We start from the raw sequence: 20,366 nt of genomic DNA, 5'->3' as shown, positions 1-20,366 counted from the left end.
GTGATTTTTCCAGCAGTCATGTACACATGTGAGAGGTGGGCCATAAAGAAGGCTGAGTGCCAAAGAATTGATGCTTTTGAACTGTGGTGTTGAAGGGACTCTTGAGAGTCCCTTGGACAGCAAGGAGATCAAACCAGTCAATCCTAAAAGAAATCAACCCTAAATATTAATTGGAAAGACTGACGCTGAAGCTGAAGCTCCAGTACTTTGGCTACTTGATGCAAAGAGCTGATTCATTAGAAAAAAACCCTGATGCTGGGAAAGAATGAGGGCAGGAGGAGAAGGGGGGCAGCGACAGAAGATGAGATGGTTGGATGTGACCGACACAATGGATATGGGTTTGAGTAAATTCTGGGAGATAGTGAAGGACAGGGAAGCCTATCGTGCTGCAGTTTATGGGGTTGCAAAGAGTTGGACACGACTTAGGGACTGAACAACAGCAACAAAGGGTTCCCCTGGTAGCTCGTTGGTAAAGAATCTGCCTGCCAATACAAGAGACACAGGAGATGGGTGTTCGATCCCTGGGTGAGGAACATCCCTTGGAAGAGGAAATGTCAACCTACTCCACTATTCTTGCCTGTAAATATCCCATGGACAGAAGAGCCTCCTGGGCTATAGTCCATGTGGTCGCAAAAGAGTCGGACACGCCTGATCAACTGAGCAGGCGCACGTTAAACCAAGTAAAGAAACCCAGTATTGCTAGCACTACAACCTCCAACCCATCCTTAGCCAAGCAGGACCTTTCCCTTTAGCCAAAGTCAGTTTATTTTCTTGCTTTGGCACATCCCTCAGTTGCTTTATCCATTCTGCAGTTTATGGACATTTAGCTCATTTCCAGTTTGGGGCCATTAGGAACATCTTTATGAACATTCTTACACGTCTTTCTGGCCAGGGTACATACCTCGGCGTGAAACTGCTGGGTCATGATGTGTGTGTATTTTCAACTATGTCAAGTAATGCCAGCCCCTTTTCGAAATACAGCTGTACTAATTTACACTCCAATAGAGTCTTCGAGTTTTCGTTGCTCCATAGTTTTTCCAATTTCTTTGTAAGCTCAGACTTTAAAATTTCTACCCATCACGAGTGACTTCGAATGTTTGCCTGGAAAAGAAAGCCTGCACGTCACTGCCAGGTCTCTTCGAAGAGCGGGCGCTCGCTACCAACTGAAAGGCAAGGGCTCTGGCCTCCAAGAGCAACGACTGGCGCGAGATAGAGCGGCCGGAGGCAGCGCCGCGGAAACCGGAAGCGGCACAATTTCCGGTCGAGGCAGCCATCTTGCCGTGAGACAGCAGGAGCGGAGCCACGGGATGTTGTCCTCCGTTGCCGCGTACTCGGGCGCGGGCCGAGACCTGGCCATGGAACCTCACAGCGCCGTGGGCCCTTTGCAGCTGCGCTTTTCGCCCTACGCTTTCAACGGAGGGTAAAGCCCGCAGAGCCGCCGCTTTCTCTTTCTTCCTCCATATCCCTGCTTAAGCCTGTCTGCCTGCCGCTGCCCCTCCAGTCTCAGGCCTCCCTCTCCGAGGTTTCTCGGCTATGTCTTGTTCTTCAGGGCTTCACCTTATAGGCCGGTCACTGGATCTCGGTGTGGACGGCCAGCTTTACGTAGACAGCAGATAGAAATTTGACACCTGATCTCCGCTCTGGAAGAGTTTTAAAAATGGACCTAACGTTTCCTTTCTGTCTGAACGTGTTTCTCGATCCAGCAGGCACGGGGCAGGTTGAGCAGCTGAGATTGAAGAGTTAGGTTTGATTGGCCATGTGATTAGATGTAGTTGTATCTAGCTAAAAGGTCTAATCAAATCACCATTTTGAGTTCTTTTAAATAGCAGGTAGGATTACTTGCGCAGACTTAGTTTCATTGATCAGTGTTTATTTTTAAGGGTTAACATAAGTTCAGGGAAAAAATACTCAGAAGGAGGACCTTTGATTATGTGTATTCTTGCATGTTGTATTTAAGTTTTCCTTTTTTTTTTTTTTTTAACTTCCCAGCTTTATCTTAATACTTTTCCTTGATAGTGCACTAAAAGAACTAGGGTTGTGGAAAGACACTCAGTTAGGACTCCTAACTGCGAAGAGCTGTGTATTTAAGCATCATTTATAGTTTGCCAGCCAAATTTTGTACTTTGAAAGGTACACACCCAATTAATTAATCTGGTAATCTTTAAAGACCATCTGATGAGCAGATTAATTACTCAGGTCCTTATGGGTTTGAGGGCTTCCCTGGTGGCTCAGATGGTAAAGCGTCTGTCTGCAATGCTGGAGACTCGGTTCGATGCCTGGGTCGGGAAGATCCCATGGAGAAGGAAATGGCAACCCACTCCAGTACTCTTGCCTGGAAAATCCCATGAACAGAGGAGCCTGGTAGGCTACAGTCCATGGGGTCAAAAAGAGATGGACACGACTGAGCGACTTTACTTACTAAGCTTTAGTTTATGGGTTTGAAATTTTAATGTAGATTTTTGGGGTACTTGCAAAGAGGGTGGAAGTCTATGATTTTAGCCTTGTCTCTGACACTAAAGAGCAGTGTGTTCTTTGGTACCTACCTCTCAGCTTCTTGAACCCAGATTTCCTTATCTTCCTTTAGCTACTCATAGTTTGAGAGAAGAATCAAAAGAGAAGCATTTTGTAGATTGAAAACAGGTATCTTTTTAATCCTCATGATGACTGACTGTTAGATAATATATATCTCAATTTTACAAATGAACTTGGGCCCTTAGAGAACCCCAGGACTTGAATCCATATCTGTGTTGCTATGAAGTTTATGAATATTTTTATCATTGCACTTTTAAATATTTCCTGTGACAACTAATGAAGTGGTGGGATCACAAAATGAGTTATTAGACCCATTTCATGAGACAGTTGGAGATTCTGCTTGAGACTTATAAGGTATTCAGTATTTATTGCTCACTTTCTAACCTTTGTAATCCAATTACTGCTCTAAAGTTAGTGCTTATGGCTTTCTGATATTAAATTACCTTTTCTTAGTCTGTGTTCTTTTTCTTGCTGGCTCTTGGGCAGCCTTTGCTTCTACAAAATAAGACTTAGTCCTGTGTCTTTTTCTACTCTGACTGAATGTGGTTAAATTCCAAGTGATTAGCCTGTGCATTTGTCACTGAATACTTTAGGATTATGCCATTTAACTCGGTCAACCTTTAACACAGGAACTGCTAGTATCATCAATTTGATAATTTGTCCAAGGTCACAGAGCTGTTAAGTGGCATGAACAGGTTTTGGGTAACTTCAGAGTCCAGGTGATCATACTTACGCCAGAGGGATCATAGCTAACACTTAACTGGAGGACCAGTTATGTTTCAAGCACTGGTATAAGGCTTGACAATTTAGTCCATTTAATGCTTGTAACACCCAAATAAAGTAGCTACTGTTGTGATCTGTGATATGTGTTTGAGGACATTGAGGCCTTGAGAAGTTAAGCACTTGACTATCTCATATCCTCTAAGCAGGAGAGCCAGACTTCGAACCCACACAGTCTGCTTTTAGAGCTCATCCTCTAGGCCCCCACTGAACAGAGCCACAGAGGGAAAAGGTTGTTCTTTGTTGGTCCATTTTCCAACAGATGCTTGGGTGTCTCCTGAGTGCAAGACAATTATATAAGGACTTGGATATAAAGAAATTAAAAACATTAAGTCCTGGGACTCCCCTTGTGGTCCAGTGGTTAAGACTGCCCTTCCAAAGCATGAGACACGGGTTTGATCCCTGGTTGGGAAACTGAGATTCCACATGCTGTGTGGTGTGATCAAAAAATAATAATAAAAACCACATTAAGCCCCTTTCTTGAGCTCAGATATCTTGTGTTGTATCACTATCTACACCTACCCCAGCAGGCAGGGCCATGGCCTTTGGCCATTTTATAGAATCAGTAATTGTTTAATGATACATATTAATCAATGATATGTTTAATTTTTTGACGATAGTGATAATTTAGTGATGTTTGTGCTTAGTCGCTCAGTCGTGTCCAACTCTTTGCGACCCCTTGGTCGCATGGACAGACTCTGTCCATGGGGATTTTCCAGGCAAGAATACTGGAGTGGGTTTCCATGCCCTCCTCCAGGGGATCTTCCCAACTCAGATATCAAACCTAGGTCTCCCACATTGCAGGCAGATTCTTTACCAGTTGAGCCACAAGGGAAGCTGGATGTTTCTGTAATCTTCTGCTAAGGAACCTTTGCTCTGATTTGACTTGTGTTTTTAAGGGAATCCTTAAATTTTGTTTTTTTCCCAGATGACTTGTAGCCAGGGATCCTTTCCCATGACCTTTTCCTCTTCCATCTGAATCCTGCACTTGATTATATCTAGTAGATTTTATCTCAGTATGTGCTATGGAGCATTCTCATATTGGGAAAGGTGTTATTAATGTCCAGAAGAATTCATTAATTTTGTTTTTCCTTCTTTTCTCCTCAGTACTGTATTGGCAATTGCTGGAGAAGATTTTTCAATTGTTGCTTCTGACACTCGATTAAGTGAAGGGTTTTCAATTCACACACGGGACAGCCCCAAATGTTACAAATTGTAAGTAAATATTTCTAAGGACATGTTTTCAGCACCTTGTGATGATTTAATGCAGCGAGAGTCAGGTTTTAAATGATGTGTTTCATGAATTTTTAGGTTGCCTGTTTGGAGCTTAGCTTGCATTTTTGTTAGAAAATTATTTTCTAGTAATTCAGTATGTAGTCTTCGTGATATTTTCCATATCTAGGTACCAACAGTGTTTTTGGTAACAAATATTTTTTACTCAACATCTTATAAAAAATTCAAATATACAAAAAGGTAGGATAATTTTGTAGTCAGTGCTCATATACTATCATGTAGATCTTATCAGCATTTTATTGTTACTACTTTATCATGTATTTTAATCCTTCTGTGGGTCCTTTAATATATTGGATTCTTTTTTAATCTGCACCTTTAAAAAAAAAAAAACCTAAAACATTCAATCTACCCATATCTTAAGCAGTTATATATATCCATAGCTCACAGTTTTAGTGGGTGGCTATGTTTTTTCTAAAACATAAGAAAATAAAGTCATGTGTACTGGGGGTGGGGGGAATCTGCATAAATTACTAACTAAGTGCACCTTACATTAACAGTTAACAGTGCTTTGTATTTAACATTTTTGGACACAGTTGAAAATGGTGGTTACTCTTACGTTAGTACACAAGCACTTCTTAATCCTGTATTCTAGCAGGAGTGGACTGATGAGGTTCAGGTCCTTTGGGTGGGCCTTGTGGTGCTGCAGGGCATGGCCCAGCCCACACCGTAACCTAAAGAACAGTTAGCTTGTCTTCATCTTCCCAGTTCCATTTCTGTCCACTTCCATCTTTTGATACCCTTTTCTCTTCTCTGACTTGTAGCATGGTGGTGATTTAGTTGTTAAGTCATGTCCGACTCTTGCGACCCCATGGACTGTAACCTGCCTGGCTCCTCTGTTCATGGGATTCTTCAGGCAAGAATACTGGAGTGGGTTGCCATTTCCTTCTCCAGGGGGGTCTTCCTGACCCAGGAATCAAACCCTGGTTTCCTGCGTTGCAGGCAGATGATTTACCGACTGAGCTATCAAGGAAGCCCTTGTAGCATAACCATGCAACAATTTTTGTCTTTTAAGATGTAACTTTTATAAAGTGAAACTAGTAAATATCATGAATAAAACTTAAATACATAATGTTATAGATACTGTCCTTGTACAAGAGTGTGCTCATCTTTGTAACATTCTGTTTTAGCTTGTGTGCCTCCTGAGTGCGTACTCTCTTTTTTTTGTGTGAGTACTCTCTCTCTTTTTTTTTTTTTTTTAAATGAAATACTTCAGGTATATATAGAGAGAACAGTATTACTTCTGTGTTCCTGTCGTGCATCTCAGGCACTGGGTCACACATGAATTGATAGCATGCTCCTGATCCCATGCCCTTTGGGGCTCACCTAGAGCCTAGCCCACCTCTTCCCCAACTTGTTTGAAACTTATATTTACTCTTTATTCTTTACAGAAAAACTCTTCTTCATTTAGGTACCTAGGTATTTGGCAAAAGCATCTTGAAGCTCAGATTTTGGCTTACCCTCCTGGTACTATCAGCCATTCTTGGTAGTACAGGCAGTGAAGCCTTATGGTATATTGTGGTCTTTGGCTCAGTGCAGTGAGGTTGGTTATAGAGAGATCAGGAAATGCTGGTGATGACCCTAGAAGTGTCAGTGGTCTCCCCAGTTGGACAGGTATGTTTTGTGTGAATCATTCTTTTATTTCTAAAAGAAAGGGCCTCTGCTGATCATTTCTTGATGAGATGGGTTTAGGTTTCCTTATAAATATCAAGACTTAGGAATTAACTTTTGAGGCTTCAGTTCATTTCAGTTGCTCAGTCGTGTCCAACTCTTTGCGACACATGGACTGCAACATGTCCGGTCTCTCTGTCCATCACCAGCTCTCAGAGTTTGCCCGAACTCATGTCCATCGAGTCAGTGATGTCATCCAACCATCTCATCCTTGTCGTCCCCTTCTCCTCCTGCCTTCAGTCTTTCCCAGCATCAGGATTTTTTTCACTGAGTTCTTCTTCACATCAGGTGGCCAAAGTAATGGAACTTCAGCTTCAGCATCAGTCCTTCCAATGAATATTCAGGACTGATTTTCTTTAGGATTGACTGCTTGGATCTCTTTGCAGTCCAAGGGACTCTCAAGAGTCTTCTCCAACACCACAGTTCAAAAGTATCAGTTCTTTGGCACTCAGCTTTCTTTATGGTCCAACTCAGATCTGTACATGACTACTGGAAAAACCTGGGCTGGAAGAAGCACAAGCTGGAATCAAGATTGCCGAGAGAAATATCACTAACCTCAGATATGCAGGTGACACCACCCTTATGGCAGAAAGTGAAGAGGAACTCAAAAGCCTCTTGATGAAAGTGAAAGAGGAGAGTGGAAAAGTTGGCTTAAAGCTCAACATTCAGAAAACTAAGATCATGGCATCTGGTTCCATCACTTCTTGGGAAATAAACGGGGAAACAGTGGAAACAGTGTCAGACTTTATTTTTGGGGGGCTCCAAAATCACTGCAGATGGTGACTGCAGCCAAGAAATTAAAAGATGCTCACTCCTTGGAAGGAAATTTATGACCAACCTACATAGCTTATTAAAGAGCAGAGACATTACTTTGCCAACAAAGGTCCATCTAGTCAAGACTATGGTTTTTCCAGTGGTCATGTATGGGTGTGAGAGTTGGACTGTGAAGAAAGCTGAGCGCCAAAGAATTAATGCTTTTGAACTGTGGTGTTGGAGAAGAGTCTTGAGAGTCCCTTAGACTTCAAGGAGTTTCAACCAGTCCATCCTAAAGGAGATCAGTCCTGGGTGTTCGTTGGAAGGACTGATGCTGAAGCCGAAACTCCAATACTTTGGCCACCTCATGCGAAGAGTTGACTCATTGGAAAAGACCCTGATGCTGGGAGGGATTGGGGGCAGGAGGAGAAGTGGACAACAGGATGAGATGGCTGGATGGCATCACTGACTCGATGGACATGAGTTTGAGTAAACTCCAGGAGTTGGTGATGGACAGGGAGGCCTGCTGTGCTGCGATTCATGGGGTCGCAAAGAGTTGGACACGACTGAGCAACTGAACTGAACTGGCAAAACCATAGCTTTGATTAGACGGACCTTTGTTGGCAAAGATACAGAAAAATTTTATCAAGTACTCTCTGGTGTACAACCCAAAGTACATTTGGGTTGTATTTGTTTTGTTTTGGAGAGTCATTAAAATAATGTGTATGCTTACACGTGAACCTAGAGCTTATCTTCACAAACTTGCATGAGTATATCTGTAGCAGTGGAATTTTTGAGTGAAAGTGATGTGCATTTAAGTTTTTAGTACAGGCTGTCAAACATCCTTTCTAAGAGTTGGATCAGTATACACTCTTTCCCACTTTCTGAGAGTACCCAATTTTCACAACCTCACTAGCAATAAACATTATTATTCTACTGGGCTGAAATCGTCTCTTGTTTAGATTTTAATTTATGAGTGGTATGGAGGCTCTTTTATATGTTTATGGTAACTTGTGTCTCTTTTTATATGACTTTCATATAATTTAGGGGCTTCCCTAGTGGCTCAGACAGTAAAGAATCTGCAGGAGACTGGGTTTGATCCCAGGATCAGGAAGATCCCCTGGAGAAGGGAATGGCCACCCACTCTAGTATTCTCGCCTGGAGAATTCTCCTCCTGGACAGAGGAGCCTGGTGGGCGACAGTCTATGGGTTTGCAAAGAGTTGAACACAACTGAACACTAAAACTTTCATGTAACTTACCTGTCTTTCCATCATAGGTTTTTTGTTTTTTGTATTGGGGTATTATTGACATTTGGGGGCTTCCCAGGTAGTGCAGTGGTAAAGAAGACAACTGCCAATGCAGGAGGTACAAGAGACGCAGGTTTGATCCCTGGGTCAGGAAGATCCCCTGAAGTAGGAAATGGCAACCTGCTTCAGTGTTCATGCTTGGAAAATTCCATGGACAGGAACCTGGCAGGCTTCAGTCGTGGAGTTGCAAAGAATCGGACGCGACCGAGCACAAACATACCTAGGTGGCGTGTAACATGTTAGTACTTCCTGGCATATAGCATAATGAGCCCGTAGTCGTGCATATTGCAGAATGATCACAATTAGTCTGTCACCACACAAGTTATAACATTTTTTTTTCTTATGATGAGAAGTTCTAGGATCTACTCTCTGAGCAACTTTTAAATATACAATACGATGTTATTAACTATGCACCTTATCCCCAAGAGGCATTATGCTGTTAATGCATTTCATATTTTTAGGAACTATTTGTAGAATAAGGAAATTAAAAGTAGACTTTGGTCTGGTCGTGTATACTACAAATATATTTTCTTAGTTCTTTCTTTTTCTTTTTGGCTACACTGAGCAGCTTATGGGTTCCCAGTTCCAGGAATTGAACCTGGGCCGTGACACTCCCAGTTTTTTTGTGTTTTGTTTTTTTAATTCAAATTTTTATAGAAGTTTTCATTTTTCATGCAGTCAAATCTATAAAGCTTTCTGTGTGGACATTGGGTTGTATTATATGTAAATTGGCTGCCCTCAACCTAACCTTATTAAAAAAATTCGATCATATTTTCTTTAGTGCATTCATACTTGCATATTTATTCTCATACGTCTTTATCCACCTGTAATTCGTTTGGTATAAGGGGTGAGACTTCTGAATACAGGAATCCCCCCTCCATGTGCCTACATGTCTTGAGTAATTTTAAATTTTAAATTTATTCACCGAATGGAAATGGGAGTTTGTGAGTTTTAAATTTAAAATTACTCAAGACATGTTTTAATTTACTGTCAAACCAACTGTTCCCTGAAATGTGGTGTTCTTGTTTTGTTTTTTTTTTTTAACAGAACAGACAAAACAGTCATTGGATGTAGCGGTTTTCATGGAGATTGTCTTACCCTGACCAAAATTATTGAAGCAAGACTAAAGGTAGATGCTTTTGTACATGTCTACACTGATGAAAGCTAATAACAACAGTTATTTAGATTATTTTAAGCATACATCATGGCTATTGCTAGCTGGAGAAGAACTAGTTTTAGCAGCTGAAACTTTAACCTACCCTACAAATGACACAATCTTGTTAATACAGCCATCATCAAAGTAGCATAATGTAAAATGACAGCAAGTTCCTTTCTGTTAAAATACACATACAGTATGAAGTAAAGGACTGTCTCTCCTTTTTGAGGTAGACTGGAAGGGGTTACTTCTGAAGATACTCTTCTCAGAAATGAAGTAAATCAGTTTCTGCAGAAGAGGCAGGCTTTTAGACCGGAGCTTGGTTTTGAAACACCATCAGCCAACACATCACGCTCTCTTGACAGCAGTGTACTCTCAGCATGAGCAGAAGAAGGACGAGCCAGCTGTTTGGACTAGAGGCACAGTCATTATCACCTAACCCCTACCAGTCTTTAGTTGACAGCCAGCTGAGGAAGGAGATCTGACACAAGGTGGATGGGAGTGCAAGAGAACGGGTGGGGTGAGGGAGAAGGACGAGAATAAGATAGGCTAACCTGCAGTGGAGTCTTCAGAGGGGCTGACGCGGCACCACCTGTGTGTCTCTGGGAGCCGGGGGTGTTTGAAGAACGAGGGAACTGACTTGACAGAAGCAGAGGCAGGTCTAGATGTTGATTCTGGCCTGTGATACTAGCAGCGTTGGCTTCAGATCGTTTCAGGGAGAGCAGGATAGTCATTTGGGCTGCACTCATACAGATTTTATCAGTAATGGCGCTCTTCTTAGTTCGTCAAGTACAGGGTTAGGGTAGGATTCTCAGTCACCGTATGTCAGTACTCAGAAGTGTAGCTCTGTTTCTTAGTTATATAGCTTGGTAACATTTTTAAATTCCTATTCATGATATTTACAGTATCAGTATTACATCTTTTTAGTTTTCATATTTTCTAGGCTGTATATTATAATAATTTAGTAGTTGGTAAGTTCAGCTGGTACATGAAAAGGTTAGCAGGCTTGGTGTTCTGTTTTGCCTGCTCGCGGATAACCCTTAAGATCACAAGTAAGGTTATTGGAGTTATGTAATGAATTTAACTGACACTTACCTTTTTTAATGTGTAGAAATGATTTCATTGAGTATTTACCAATTGTTAACATTTATTTAAAATCTATTGATACTGAAAGCTGTAGTGACGTAGGTATTGACATCTGTATGATTCCTAATGTATATTTTGTAAATGGCATTTAGAGGACAAAAATAAAGCTGACATGGAAGGTAGTATTTTGTTAATAAAATTTCAAAAAGGTAAACAGTGAGTTCAACTCAATGCACAGTACTTAAAAATTTTCTTTCACATATTGTGTAAATGGTGAGGTGAATAAATACTGGTGCTTGGTTTTGAAATGAAATGAAGAATTTTCTTTATAATCTCGGGAAAAAAATATTTGTATTCATCAACTTATATAAGTAGCCCATTTCTCCTCTTTCTTCAGTATTTTAATTGTCATTGTTAGATTTTATAGCAGTTCTTAGGTTTCTCTTTCGAGATGTTTGCTGTGGCTGACAAAGAAATCGGTGAACTTAAATTAATTTTATTGGATAATTTAAGATTGCCAAGGGTGTAGTAAATCTACGATCAGAAATCACTGTGTCAGGTGCTATTTTGGATACTTCTGTTCTGGTAGATGCTCTAAGGATTATGACCCTGCTGTCTGCTGGATTCATACAGAGTAGAGCTGCCCCCGTCTCTCGCAGGTACCCACTCTGAAAAGAGAGAGGCTTGTCTGAGTCTGATCAGGAGTCAGCCATTTGGTTTCTGTGGCAACTGTTTAAGTCTGCCCTTGTGCAAAAACAGACACTAACAGTATGTCGTGAATGAACAAGGCTGTGTTCCAGTGAAACTTCACCTAAACAAGTGGTGGGCTGGATTTGGCCCATGAGCTGGATTTTCCTGACCACTGTCAGTTTGCACAGTGGAGAGCTGAGTTTGGAATACCCTCTCCAGGTTGCCTCATGTGATCTTGTGTGTATTTGCTCTTGAGTTAAGAGGGCCTGAGATGAGGATGGCATGGAGAGGAGCCTCCAAACTGGAGAGCTGAGGGCAGCTTGGTGCTCTCTACCTGAGAAGTGTCTGTGGCCCTCTCAATGGTAGGACATAACATAAAATGTTTCTGTATTATTGTGTTGTTTAATCATGAAGGGCGTCCTTTTTCATTTCACCAGGAAAGGCTTTCATTCTTTCCAATTTGCTGTTCATTGTTCTAATCTTTAGTGTATTCTACCTCTACATGCCTGTTGATTTTGTTAATAATTGCAGATGTACAAACATTCCAATAATAAGGCCATGACTACCGGGGCGATTGCTGCGATGCTGTCTACAATCCTGTACTCCAGGCGCTTCTTTCCCTACTATGTGTACAACATCATCGGGGGGCTTGATGAAGAAGGTAGGATGTTTCCTTTTTGGGTGATGGAGTGGGTAGCATTTCTTACATGTGTGTTTCCATCCAGAGCTGATAAAAACTGGATACCATCTTACCCAGCAACTTTATTTTCTCATAATTAAGGCAGTGAAGAAACTGAAGCTAAAAGGGAAGTAAAGGATTATCCAGTGAGACACAGCAGGTCGTGTGTTAAGTGAATGTTGGGCATTCAGTTCTTTTACAGATAATTCCTCAAGATCTTGCATGAGTTCAGTAGTAGATGTTTAGCATTTTAATCTTCCAAAAAGAAACTTGACTTGGAGAAGCTTGACCTAAATATGATTCTAAGTAATGACACTTCAGTAACAAGCATATTTGATTTCAAAAAGTTGTTTTGAAGGTAATGTGTAAAAGAATGCTTTTCCACGAGTGTTCTTGGATCATTTTTGAAACACCTCTTTAATTTTCTGTCAGAGTTGGACCAGGAGGGCCAGGGAAAATCAGTGTTGTTACTTGACATTTTCATGCTTCTATTGATCTAAAGCTGTGTTACCCGGAAAAGGCAACAGCGTTTTTCACCAGATCTGATGTGAGTGAACTTTTAGTGGCTTCTAAAAATCAAATACCATCTCCCAGGACAGATCTGTGCGGCTGTTTAGAGTAGTCCATTCTAAAAAGAGGGCTTTCCTGGTGGCTCAGATGGTAAAGAATCCACCCTACTATGTGGGAGACCTAGATTCGATCCCTGGGTTGGGAAGATCCCCTGGAGGAGAGGGCATGGCAACCCACTCCAGTATTCTTGGCCTGGAGAATTCCCATGGACAGAGGAGCCTGGTGGGCTATAGTCCATAGGTTAGCAAAGAGTTGGAGATGACTGAGAGACTAAGCCCAAGCACGGAGATTGTGAAAAGAAGGTACAGAAATGTCTAAGGAGAGCATGGTTGAAATATCTGTGCCTTTCTTTCTTTTTATAAAAAAAATTTTATTTGTGTTTGGCTGTGCTGGGTCCTTACTTCTGTGCAGGCTTTTCTGTAGTTGCAGGTAGTGGAGGCTGCTCTGTGCTGTGGTGCACAGGCTTCTCATCGCAGTGGGTTCTCCTGTTGTGGAGCACCAGCTACAGGGTGTGCGGGCTTCGGGCGTTGTGGCTCCCAGGCTCTGAGGCACAGGCTAAGTAGCTTTGGCACATGAGCTTAGTTACTCTGAGGTACATGGAATCTTCCCGGATCAGGGATCAAACCCATGTACTCCTGCATTGGCAGGCAAATTCTTTACCACTGAGCCACCAGGAAAACCCAAGTCTGTCTTTCCGAGAGGGAAGTTTCTGGGTCAGGAGGAGACAGGTTCTTTTCATCTTCTCTCTCTAGTTTTTGCTCCTGTCCATTCCCATTCACAGGTGTTTTTCTTTGTTCTCCCTTTCTTTCTCAACCCCACCCCTCATGTGAAGTATGGGAGCGTTCTGATCACTTTAGGTTGACATAGTTTTTTCAGGCTTTCATATGTAAAAACAGAAAATATAGAGCATAGAAATGGTGAATAGAAATTAGTTACCCCTTAACCTGAGTAATTATAGCCACAGGTTAGCTTGCCTAACACCCAGCATGCTTCTGCTGTCTTTTTTTTTTTTTTTTTGACTGATTTTTAGTCAAAGGATAATTGCTTTACAGTATTGTGTTGGTTTCTACCAAACAGGTTCACCCATTACCCTGTCCCTTGAACATCCCTCCCACCCTCTAGGCTGCTGCTGAGCCCAGCTTGAGTTCCCTGAGTCACGCAGCAGGTTCCCGTTCGCTGTCTGTCTCCCATGTGGTAGTGTGTGCTTCCCTTACTCTCCCTGAACACGCACGACCTCCCCTGGTGCCTTTTGTAACTTCAGTTATGTCTGATTTGAGTGTCAGGCTAATAAATTCAGATTTTACCAACATGAATAGCAGCTACTATTGAATTTCAGCAGGCCAGACAGTGTCGTTGAGTTGTTCTGAGTGTCACTGATTTGAGAAACCACATGTGTACTGACTGGCAGAGCTCAGGTTTGGATCTGTTTGACTTCAGAGCCCTAGGCTTTGATTTCCACGTGCCAACACTCTAGCTTGCTTTGGTGGTATTCTCAGGCTTTTCTAACCTTTTTCTTTCTCCTAATCTTGTCTGGTTTAATTTGATTTTTGTTCCTAAGAGGAATTTCTGTGTGTAGTGAAATAGTCCTTTGCCTTCTTTTCCTGTTTCCCAGGACAGTCTTCAGCACTTTCACTCCCATCCTTTCCTCTTTCTTGGTTTATTTCTTTGTTTAGTGGAGTGCCTTGCTAGAGAAATTTCTGAAGAAAGGCATCGGGAGACCTTTTTGAGTCTTTGCTTTTACAGTCTTTTCTCTATCCTACTGTTTTTTGCTTTTTAAAAAAACTTTCCCCCACATGTTGTGTGGCTGTTTGGGGTTTTTTTGTTCTGCTCTGAAGATGTTCTCAACTTCAGTGCCTCGCTCTTCACTGAACTTTTTCTGTTTCCTCCATCATTAATTTCCAAGAGTTTTTTCTTACTTTCCAGCTCCTTTATTTTTTTTTAAGTATCCTTTTACTGCTAGATTTTTGAGGTACTTCCTTTGAAAGGTTCTCTGCATTTTATCAGATTGCTTTTTTGGTCTTGTTTATTTTGGCTGCGCTTTTCTATATTGGAGGCTTCCTTCAAATTTCTTTTGATTTTGGCTGTCCATTCATACTGAAGAGTGATAATCAAAATTTGGTCATAAAGGCATGTGGTGGAGTGGCTCATCAGGTCTCCATTTAACACTTCTGTTCTTGAACCTGCCTTTTACCCTGTCTGTGCCTAAGCCTTGTGCTTCCAAGTCCAGAGCCTCCATTGAGGCTTGAGATTGTTTCCTGTCTTTTGTGTTGGAGGTAGCCTATGTTCCTGATGGAGACCCTCAGGACACTGGGTCAGCTGACCGAGCACAGTCCGCAGCTGCTGCTTAGACCGCTGTGCCTTCACCTCTCCAGTTGCAGTCATGACCTCTTTTAAAAGAATCTTCCCCCAGGTTAACGAGGACTTTGGTTTTTCTGGAACAAAAACAGTAATGTTTATAGAAGTAGTCAAATAGTATTGGAAGATACAAAGGTAAAAGTGGGAATCCCCGAAAGCCTGTCCCTAGAGGTAATTACTGTTAAACTTCTTGGTATGCATATATGCTTGTGCACTGTGTAAGTAGGCCATAGTTCACATGTTTTTCCTTGACTGTACAGTGGATGTTTTATCACGGGGTAGATTTGTGCCGATGGATAAAGACGTCGGTGGTAATTTTATGGCCAACACGTGGGGTAGAGCTGCACCACTGGTCCTCTGAGAGTCATCTACATTGTTTCCAGTTTCCCTCATATAAACAATACTATGCCTGCCTGTATATAAAATTTTGTGTACTTCTCCTGTTACGCTTATCTCCCTGGAAAAAATTCCTGGAAGTTGAATTTCTAGATCAGAGAATATCTGTGTTTTCCGTTCTGCTGTTACCACATGCTTGCCCATCAGAAAGGGTCCTGCACTCACCAACAGGGGTGTGAGGACCATTTTTGTCTTTTGTTTTGGGGTTTTCTTGTTTTGCTTTGGCATCCTAACCAGTATCAGAATTTTAACACATTTTGAAAGTCTTTGCCTAGTAAACACATTGTTATAATTTATATGTATTCTTTGTTTTTATTGAGTTTGGCTGATTTCATGTTTATTGCCCTTTTCATTTCTTTTTTGGAGACTGACCCATGTCTTGGTCATCCCTTGTTCCTTTACGTGCAGGTTAGTCTTTTTCTTGGTGATTTATGACAACTGTTTTCAGCTTATGTTACAAATGTCTCTTGCTTTTTCTAAAGGGTCTTGGACATATTCTACTCTTCGTTTTCCTCAAAGCTGTCGTGTGTGGTTTTCTGAGGTTGGCTTCCCTCGGGTAAATCTTTTTACATATATATAGTTTTATTTAGTCATGTATGGAATTTTGGCTCTGCCGGGTCCTTGTTGCCGTGTGGGCTCTTCTCTGGTTGTGGCGAGTGGAGGCTGCTCTTTGTTGCAGTGCTCGGCCTTCTCATTGCGGTGGCTTCTGTTGCGTGGAGCACGGGCCCCGGGGTGCATGGCCTCCTGGGCTCTTTAGCACAGCTTTAGTAGTTGTGGCCCTCAGGCCTGGTTGCTCCACAGTGTGTGGGATCCTCCCGGCCCAGAGGTCAAACCTGTGTCTCCTTCATTGGCAGGTGGATTCTTTACACTGAGCCACCTAGGAAGCCCCCTTCCCCTTGGGTAAATTTTTAGGACCTTGTTTTACTTGTGGCCTGTTGGCCTCATGAAAGATAACACGAGGTTTGGTTTTATCCTTTGTCTTTTTATCCTTTATCCTTTGACTTTATCCTTCATAGCCCTTTGCTTATGTGTTGAAGTTGGTGAGCTTGCTTGCTGCAATCTGGGTTCTTGTTCTAAGCTTACTTCTAGCAGAACACTTCTTCAGGTTTTCTCAGATGTTGCCTTCTTGGTGGGGTTATTAGGCTTAGGGTTATCTTTATGTAATTCTGCAGAATTCTGCATGAATCTGTTAGTTTTTAAGTCATACTTTATAAATGACTCATGAGTTCTCACACTCAGAACACAGTTGTTTTTAAAAGTTCTCTTTAAAAGTTATAGTGACATGTGTTCTTTTTAATACACTCAATACCAAAGCTTATAAAGTGATTCCCTTTCCTCATCTCTAATCCCACAAAGATGAATGAGTACAGTTCACGTATTCATCTTTCCGTGTGTTTCTCTGTGCCTGTGTAAGTGTGTGTGCTGTTTACTTAATGCCGTTAATGAAAATGAAACTGCCGTGCACACTGCGGCTCTTCCTTTGGCTCGTCCTGTGGGGGCGTCCCGCAGCTGCTTCCTAGGCTGTGTTGCTGTGTGGACATAACATTTTCTGCTCATGGATTTCAGGTTGCTTGTAAATTTTTGATCTTTCAGAGATAAATAAATGATCCTGTACATACTGCTTTGTGTGTTTATATAAGCATTATTTGTAGGTAAATTTTAATTCTGTAAGTGAAATTATTGCTGGATCATAGGGTACATACTTTTATAGTTTGATGGATTCTGACTCCAGTGGCATGACAGTTTATACTTACTTCAGGAGAGCCTGAGAACCCATTTACCTACCCCCTGACAAGTCTCTGTAACTGTCATGGTAAGAATCAGTGTACTCAGATTCTGTTTTTCTTACCCCCAAAAAAGTACTAGTGTTTTATACTACTAGTATAAAACAAGTGATTACATTTTAGGCAAATCTAGCCTTTTGCATGTGACATTTGTGTTCTTCTGGAATTTCTTCTTTATTAAATTGATTTTTTTATGGTACTGATGCTAAAGATGTGCTCACCATTAGTCTAAAAACACATAATAAGTTTTTTGTGCTTCTGCTTATATTTAACACTAGGAGAATCTTAAATGCATGTCTGCACTGCAGCTGCACCAGTTAGTTTTCTAGGAATGTTGTGAGGAGTTTGGTGCAGAACTTAGAGTAGCAGCTGTGACCGCTAACACCCCATGTGCACAGGGAGCCCCATCACAGTAGTTGGTGACAGCAGCTTTGAGAGTATGAAGCTCCTTGTGGCAAGTGCCATCATGCACAGGAGTGGGCAGGAGGGCCTCCAGTTGCGTTCTGAAGGGAGGGGAGGAGCAGACCGCACTTCTTAAATTTTAGCCAAGTTGATAGTCCATATTGTGTCGCACTTTGATTAGGTTTATTTTACCATAATTTGGGAATGTTGTCAGGATGCACTCTTACGGAGACTTTTCTTCTCTAAGGGAAGGGAGCCGTGTACAGCTTTGACCCGGTAGGGTCCTACCAGAGAGACTCGTTCAGGGCTGGAGGCTCAGCCAGTGCCATGCTGCAGCCCCTGCTTGACAACCAGGTAAGGAGACTGCATCCAGGAGGTGGTGGGTAAACCCAAAGTGCCTTCCTTTGCCTTCCCTTCATTAGCCAGGGGAGCCGAGAAATCATGGCATTTTTGTAATTCACTGCTGAGCTTGCTTGGTTACTTGGCCTCACCCACCTTCTTGTCTCTGTTCTGCTGGTTCTCCTGTGGCCACTCGCTTACGTGGCTCCAGCTGCTGCTTCTCGTGACTTCGGGGTGCTTCTGTCTACAGTGGTTGGTCCATGTTTTCACTTCTCCTTTTGCCATTTTTATGTGGAGATCATGAAAATGCATTTCTTCCCCAGTCTCCATTTCTGTCACCTCATTTTGTATTCTAACTTCCATGTATATTTTTAATTTTTCCCTTTTCTGTTATTGCTGGCTGCATTCATGCCTGCATGGCATCTTGCCTGGATCATTGTGTTAATTTTCTAACATCCTTTTTGCCTCCTAGCTTACTTCCCTGTTTCATCCTCCTTGCTTGTTTGAAATATGTGCAGTTACTTCTGCTCATTGCTTATCTACCACATTTCCTGTCTCTGTATTCCACTCAGATCCTTGAGATGATGTGCCTCCCCATCTCCACGCCTCCATCTGGAATGTGACTCCATCCTTTTAACTCCAGTTTATCTGTTAGGATTCCTCTACTCAAATACATTTCCTGGGGGGGCTTTCCTGGCTCTATTTTCTTCTTAGTTTCAGCACATTCTATAACCATACTTGGCTTTCATGTGTCCACCCCGCTGCTGTGTGCTTCTCAGAAGTGGGGACTTTGTCTTAGTGGATGCTTGTCAGGTGTCAGGTATGGGTAAATTCAGCCAGGTCTAGAAACATTTCACTTGGGGGACATTTTAAGTTTGTGTGATGTATTCATTTTGACTCCTGAGACCTATGAAAGCTTTGGGGGAGACTAGACCTCCTTTGCATAATCACATGATGCCTCATCCAAGTTTCCTGTCCCACTAGGTTGGTTTTAAGAACATGCAGAATGTGGAGCATGTCCCGCTGTCCTTGGACAGAGCCATGCGGCTTGTGAAAGATGTCTTCATTTCTGCTGCTGAGAGAGATGTGTACACTGGGGACGCACTCAAGATCTGCATTGTAACCAAGGAGGGCATCAGGGAGGAGACTATTCCTCTGCGGAAAGACTGACTTCTGGGCGCTTGTCACTGATCAGCTCAAAACTGGCCAAGTTTGTACCTTGAAACTGTTGGACTAACTTGTTTTATTAAAAAATAAAGCCTCAAGCACTTATTTTGTTATAACTTGTCTTTTTCCAGGACAGAACTAGGAAACAGAATTTCTTTTTCATTTTCTTCATTCTTGTATTTTTCTGTCATCCAGAGCTAAGCAGACTCTTTTGGTCAGTTTATCATCTTATGATAGTCAGCCCATCTTACAAAGAACATGTTTAGAATTTATTTAGTCCACCTAGCTTGCCTTGATGGACAGATTACCTTTAACTGTCTCAGTTTCATTGAGAATGAAATTAATATAAGTAGAGTATGCTAAGATCTATCATCCCTGGAATGACTATTTTGGAGGAAAATCTTCAAGTCAACCAAAACAGAAAAAAATTGTAAAAGCAAATAGCCCTTTATATGGACTTTTGCCAGCAATCTGCAATAATTGTTATAAACAATTAAGAAATGTTAAAATTGAGACCTAAACTTGGATAGAGCTGAAATTTTTGCTTTAGAACTATTAAGTACATTCTAACTCTATTACATATAATGTTGGAGTAATTTTTTTGATGTTGAACAAATTATTTATTACGTTAGGGGGTGTGATTTGCTTTGTGGGCTAAAAAAAATGGAATTTTACTGTTGACTTTCCGTTAATTTAAATGATCAAAAACCCCTAGTGGATGCATATTTGAAATTTTGTTCAAGAAATACTTGTTGAATACTCTGTCCTAGGCAGCAGAGTGCATTGGTGACATCTCATTCATTTCTCTTAGAACATCACAAGTGAAAACCAGACTCTTCCATTCAAAATGTATTTGTCATCTTTATTATATAGTTATCCAGAGAAGCAGAAGAAATAGGATATAGATTTATTATTAGGAACTGGCTCGCGTGGTTCTGGAGACTGAGAAGTTCCCATTACCCGTTGTCTGCAGCCTCAAGACCCAGGGGATGTGGGTATGAATTCCAGTCCAAGTGTAAAGGCCTGAGACCAGGAGAATTGATGGGTGTGAGACCCTGTCCCCAAGGACAAGAGAAGACTGTGGTCCCAGCTCAACATGAAGAGAAAACGAGTGGATGATGCCCACCCAAATTGGGGAGGGCAACCTTTATACTCATCCAATTCAAATGCTAATCTCATCCAGAAACCCTCACAGACACCCAGAAAGAATACTTAGCAAGGTATTTGGAAACCCTGTGATCCAACCAAGTTGACATAAAATTAGCCATTAAAATTGTCAGCTATAGGTGTATTTTATTCATTTCAAAGGATTTTCTGTTAATTTGAGATTTAATTTTTCACTACTTAAAATTATATAAATTTGTGCCTAAACTTTTCTATTCGGTCTTCACCTCCCAAGGTTTCTAGG

General features: G+C 41.6%; 1 protein-coding gene across 1 annotated transcript; it reads left to right on the top strand.

Annotated features, from left to right (window-relative positions):
• Positions 1-1,240: 1,240 nt before the first annotated feature.
• PSMB1 (proteasome 20S subunit beta 1) lies at positions 1,241-19,063 on the top strand. Its single transcript, XM_043456905.1, has 6 exons — positions 1,241-1,420; positions 4,420-4,527; positions 9,382-9,463; positions 11,798-11,927; positions 17,700-17,806; positions 18,776-19,063. Exons 1-6 carry the CDS (start codon positions 1,308-1,310, stop codon positions 18,959-18,961), a joined length of 726 nt encoding a protein of 241 aa, XP_043312840.1. The 5' UTR covers positions 1,241-1,307; the 3' UTR covers positions 18,962-19,063.
• Positions 19,064-20,366: the final 1,303 nt, after the last annotated feature.

This window comes from Cervus canadensis, chromosome 33 (genome assembly GCF_019320065.1).
Source record: "Cervus canadensis isolate Bull #8, Minnesota chromosome 33, ASM1932006v1, whole genome shotgun sequence".
Lineage (NCBI taxonomy): Eukaryota > Metazoa > Chordata > Mammalia > Artiodactyla > Cervidae > Cervus > Cervus canadensis.
The sequence above is the reverse complement of the archived record's forward strand: the minus strand, read 5'-3'. Positions and strand labels throughout refer to the sequence as shown.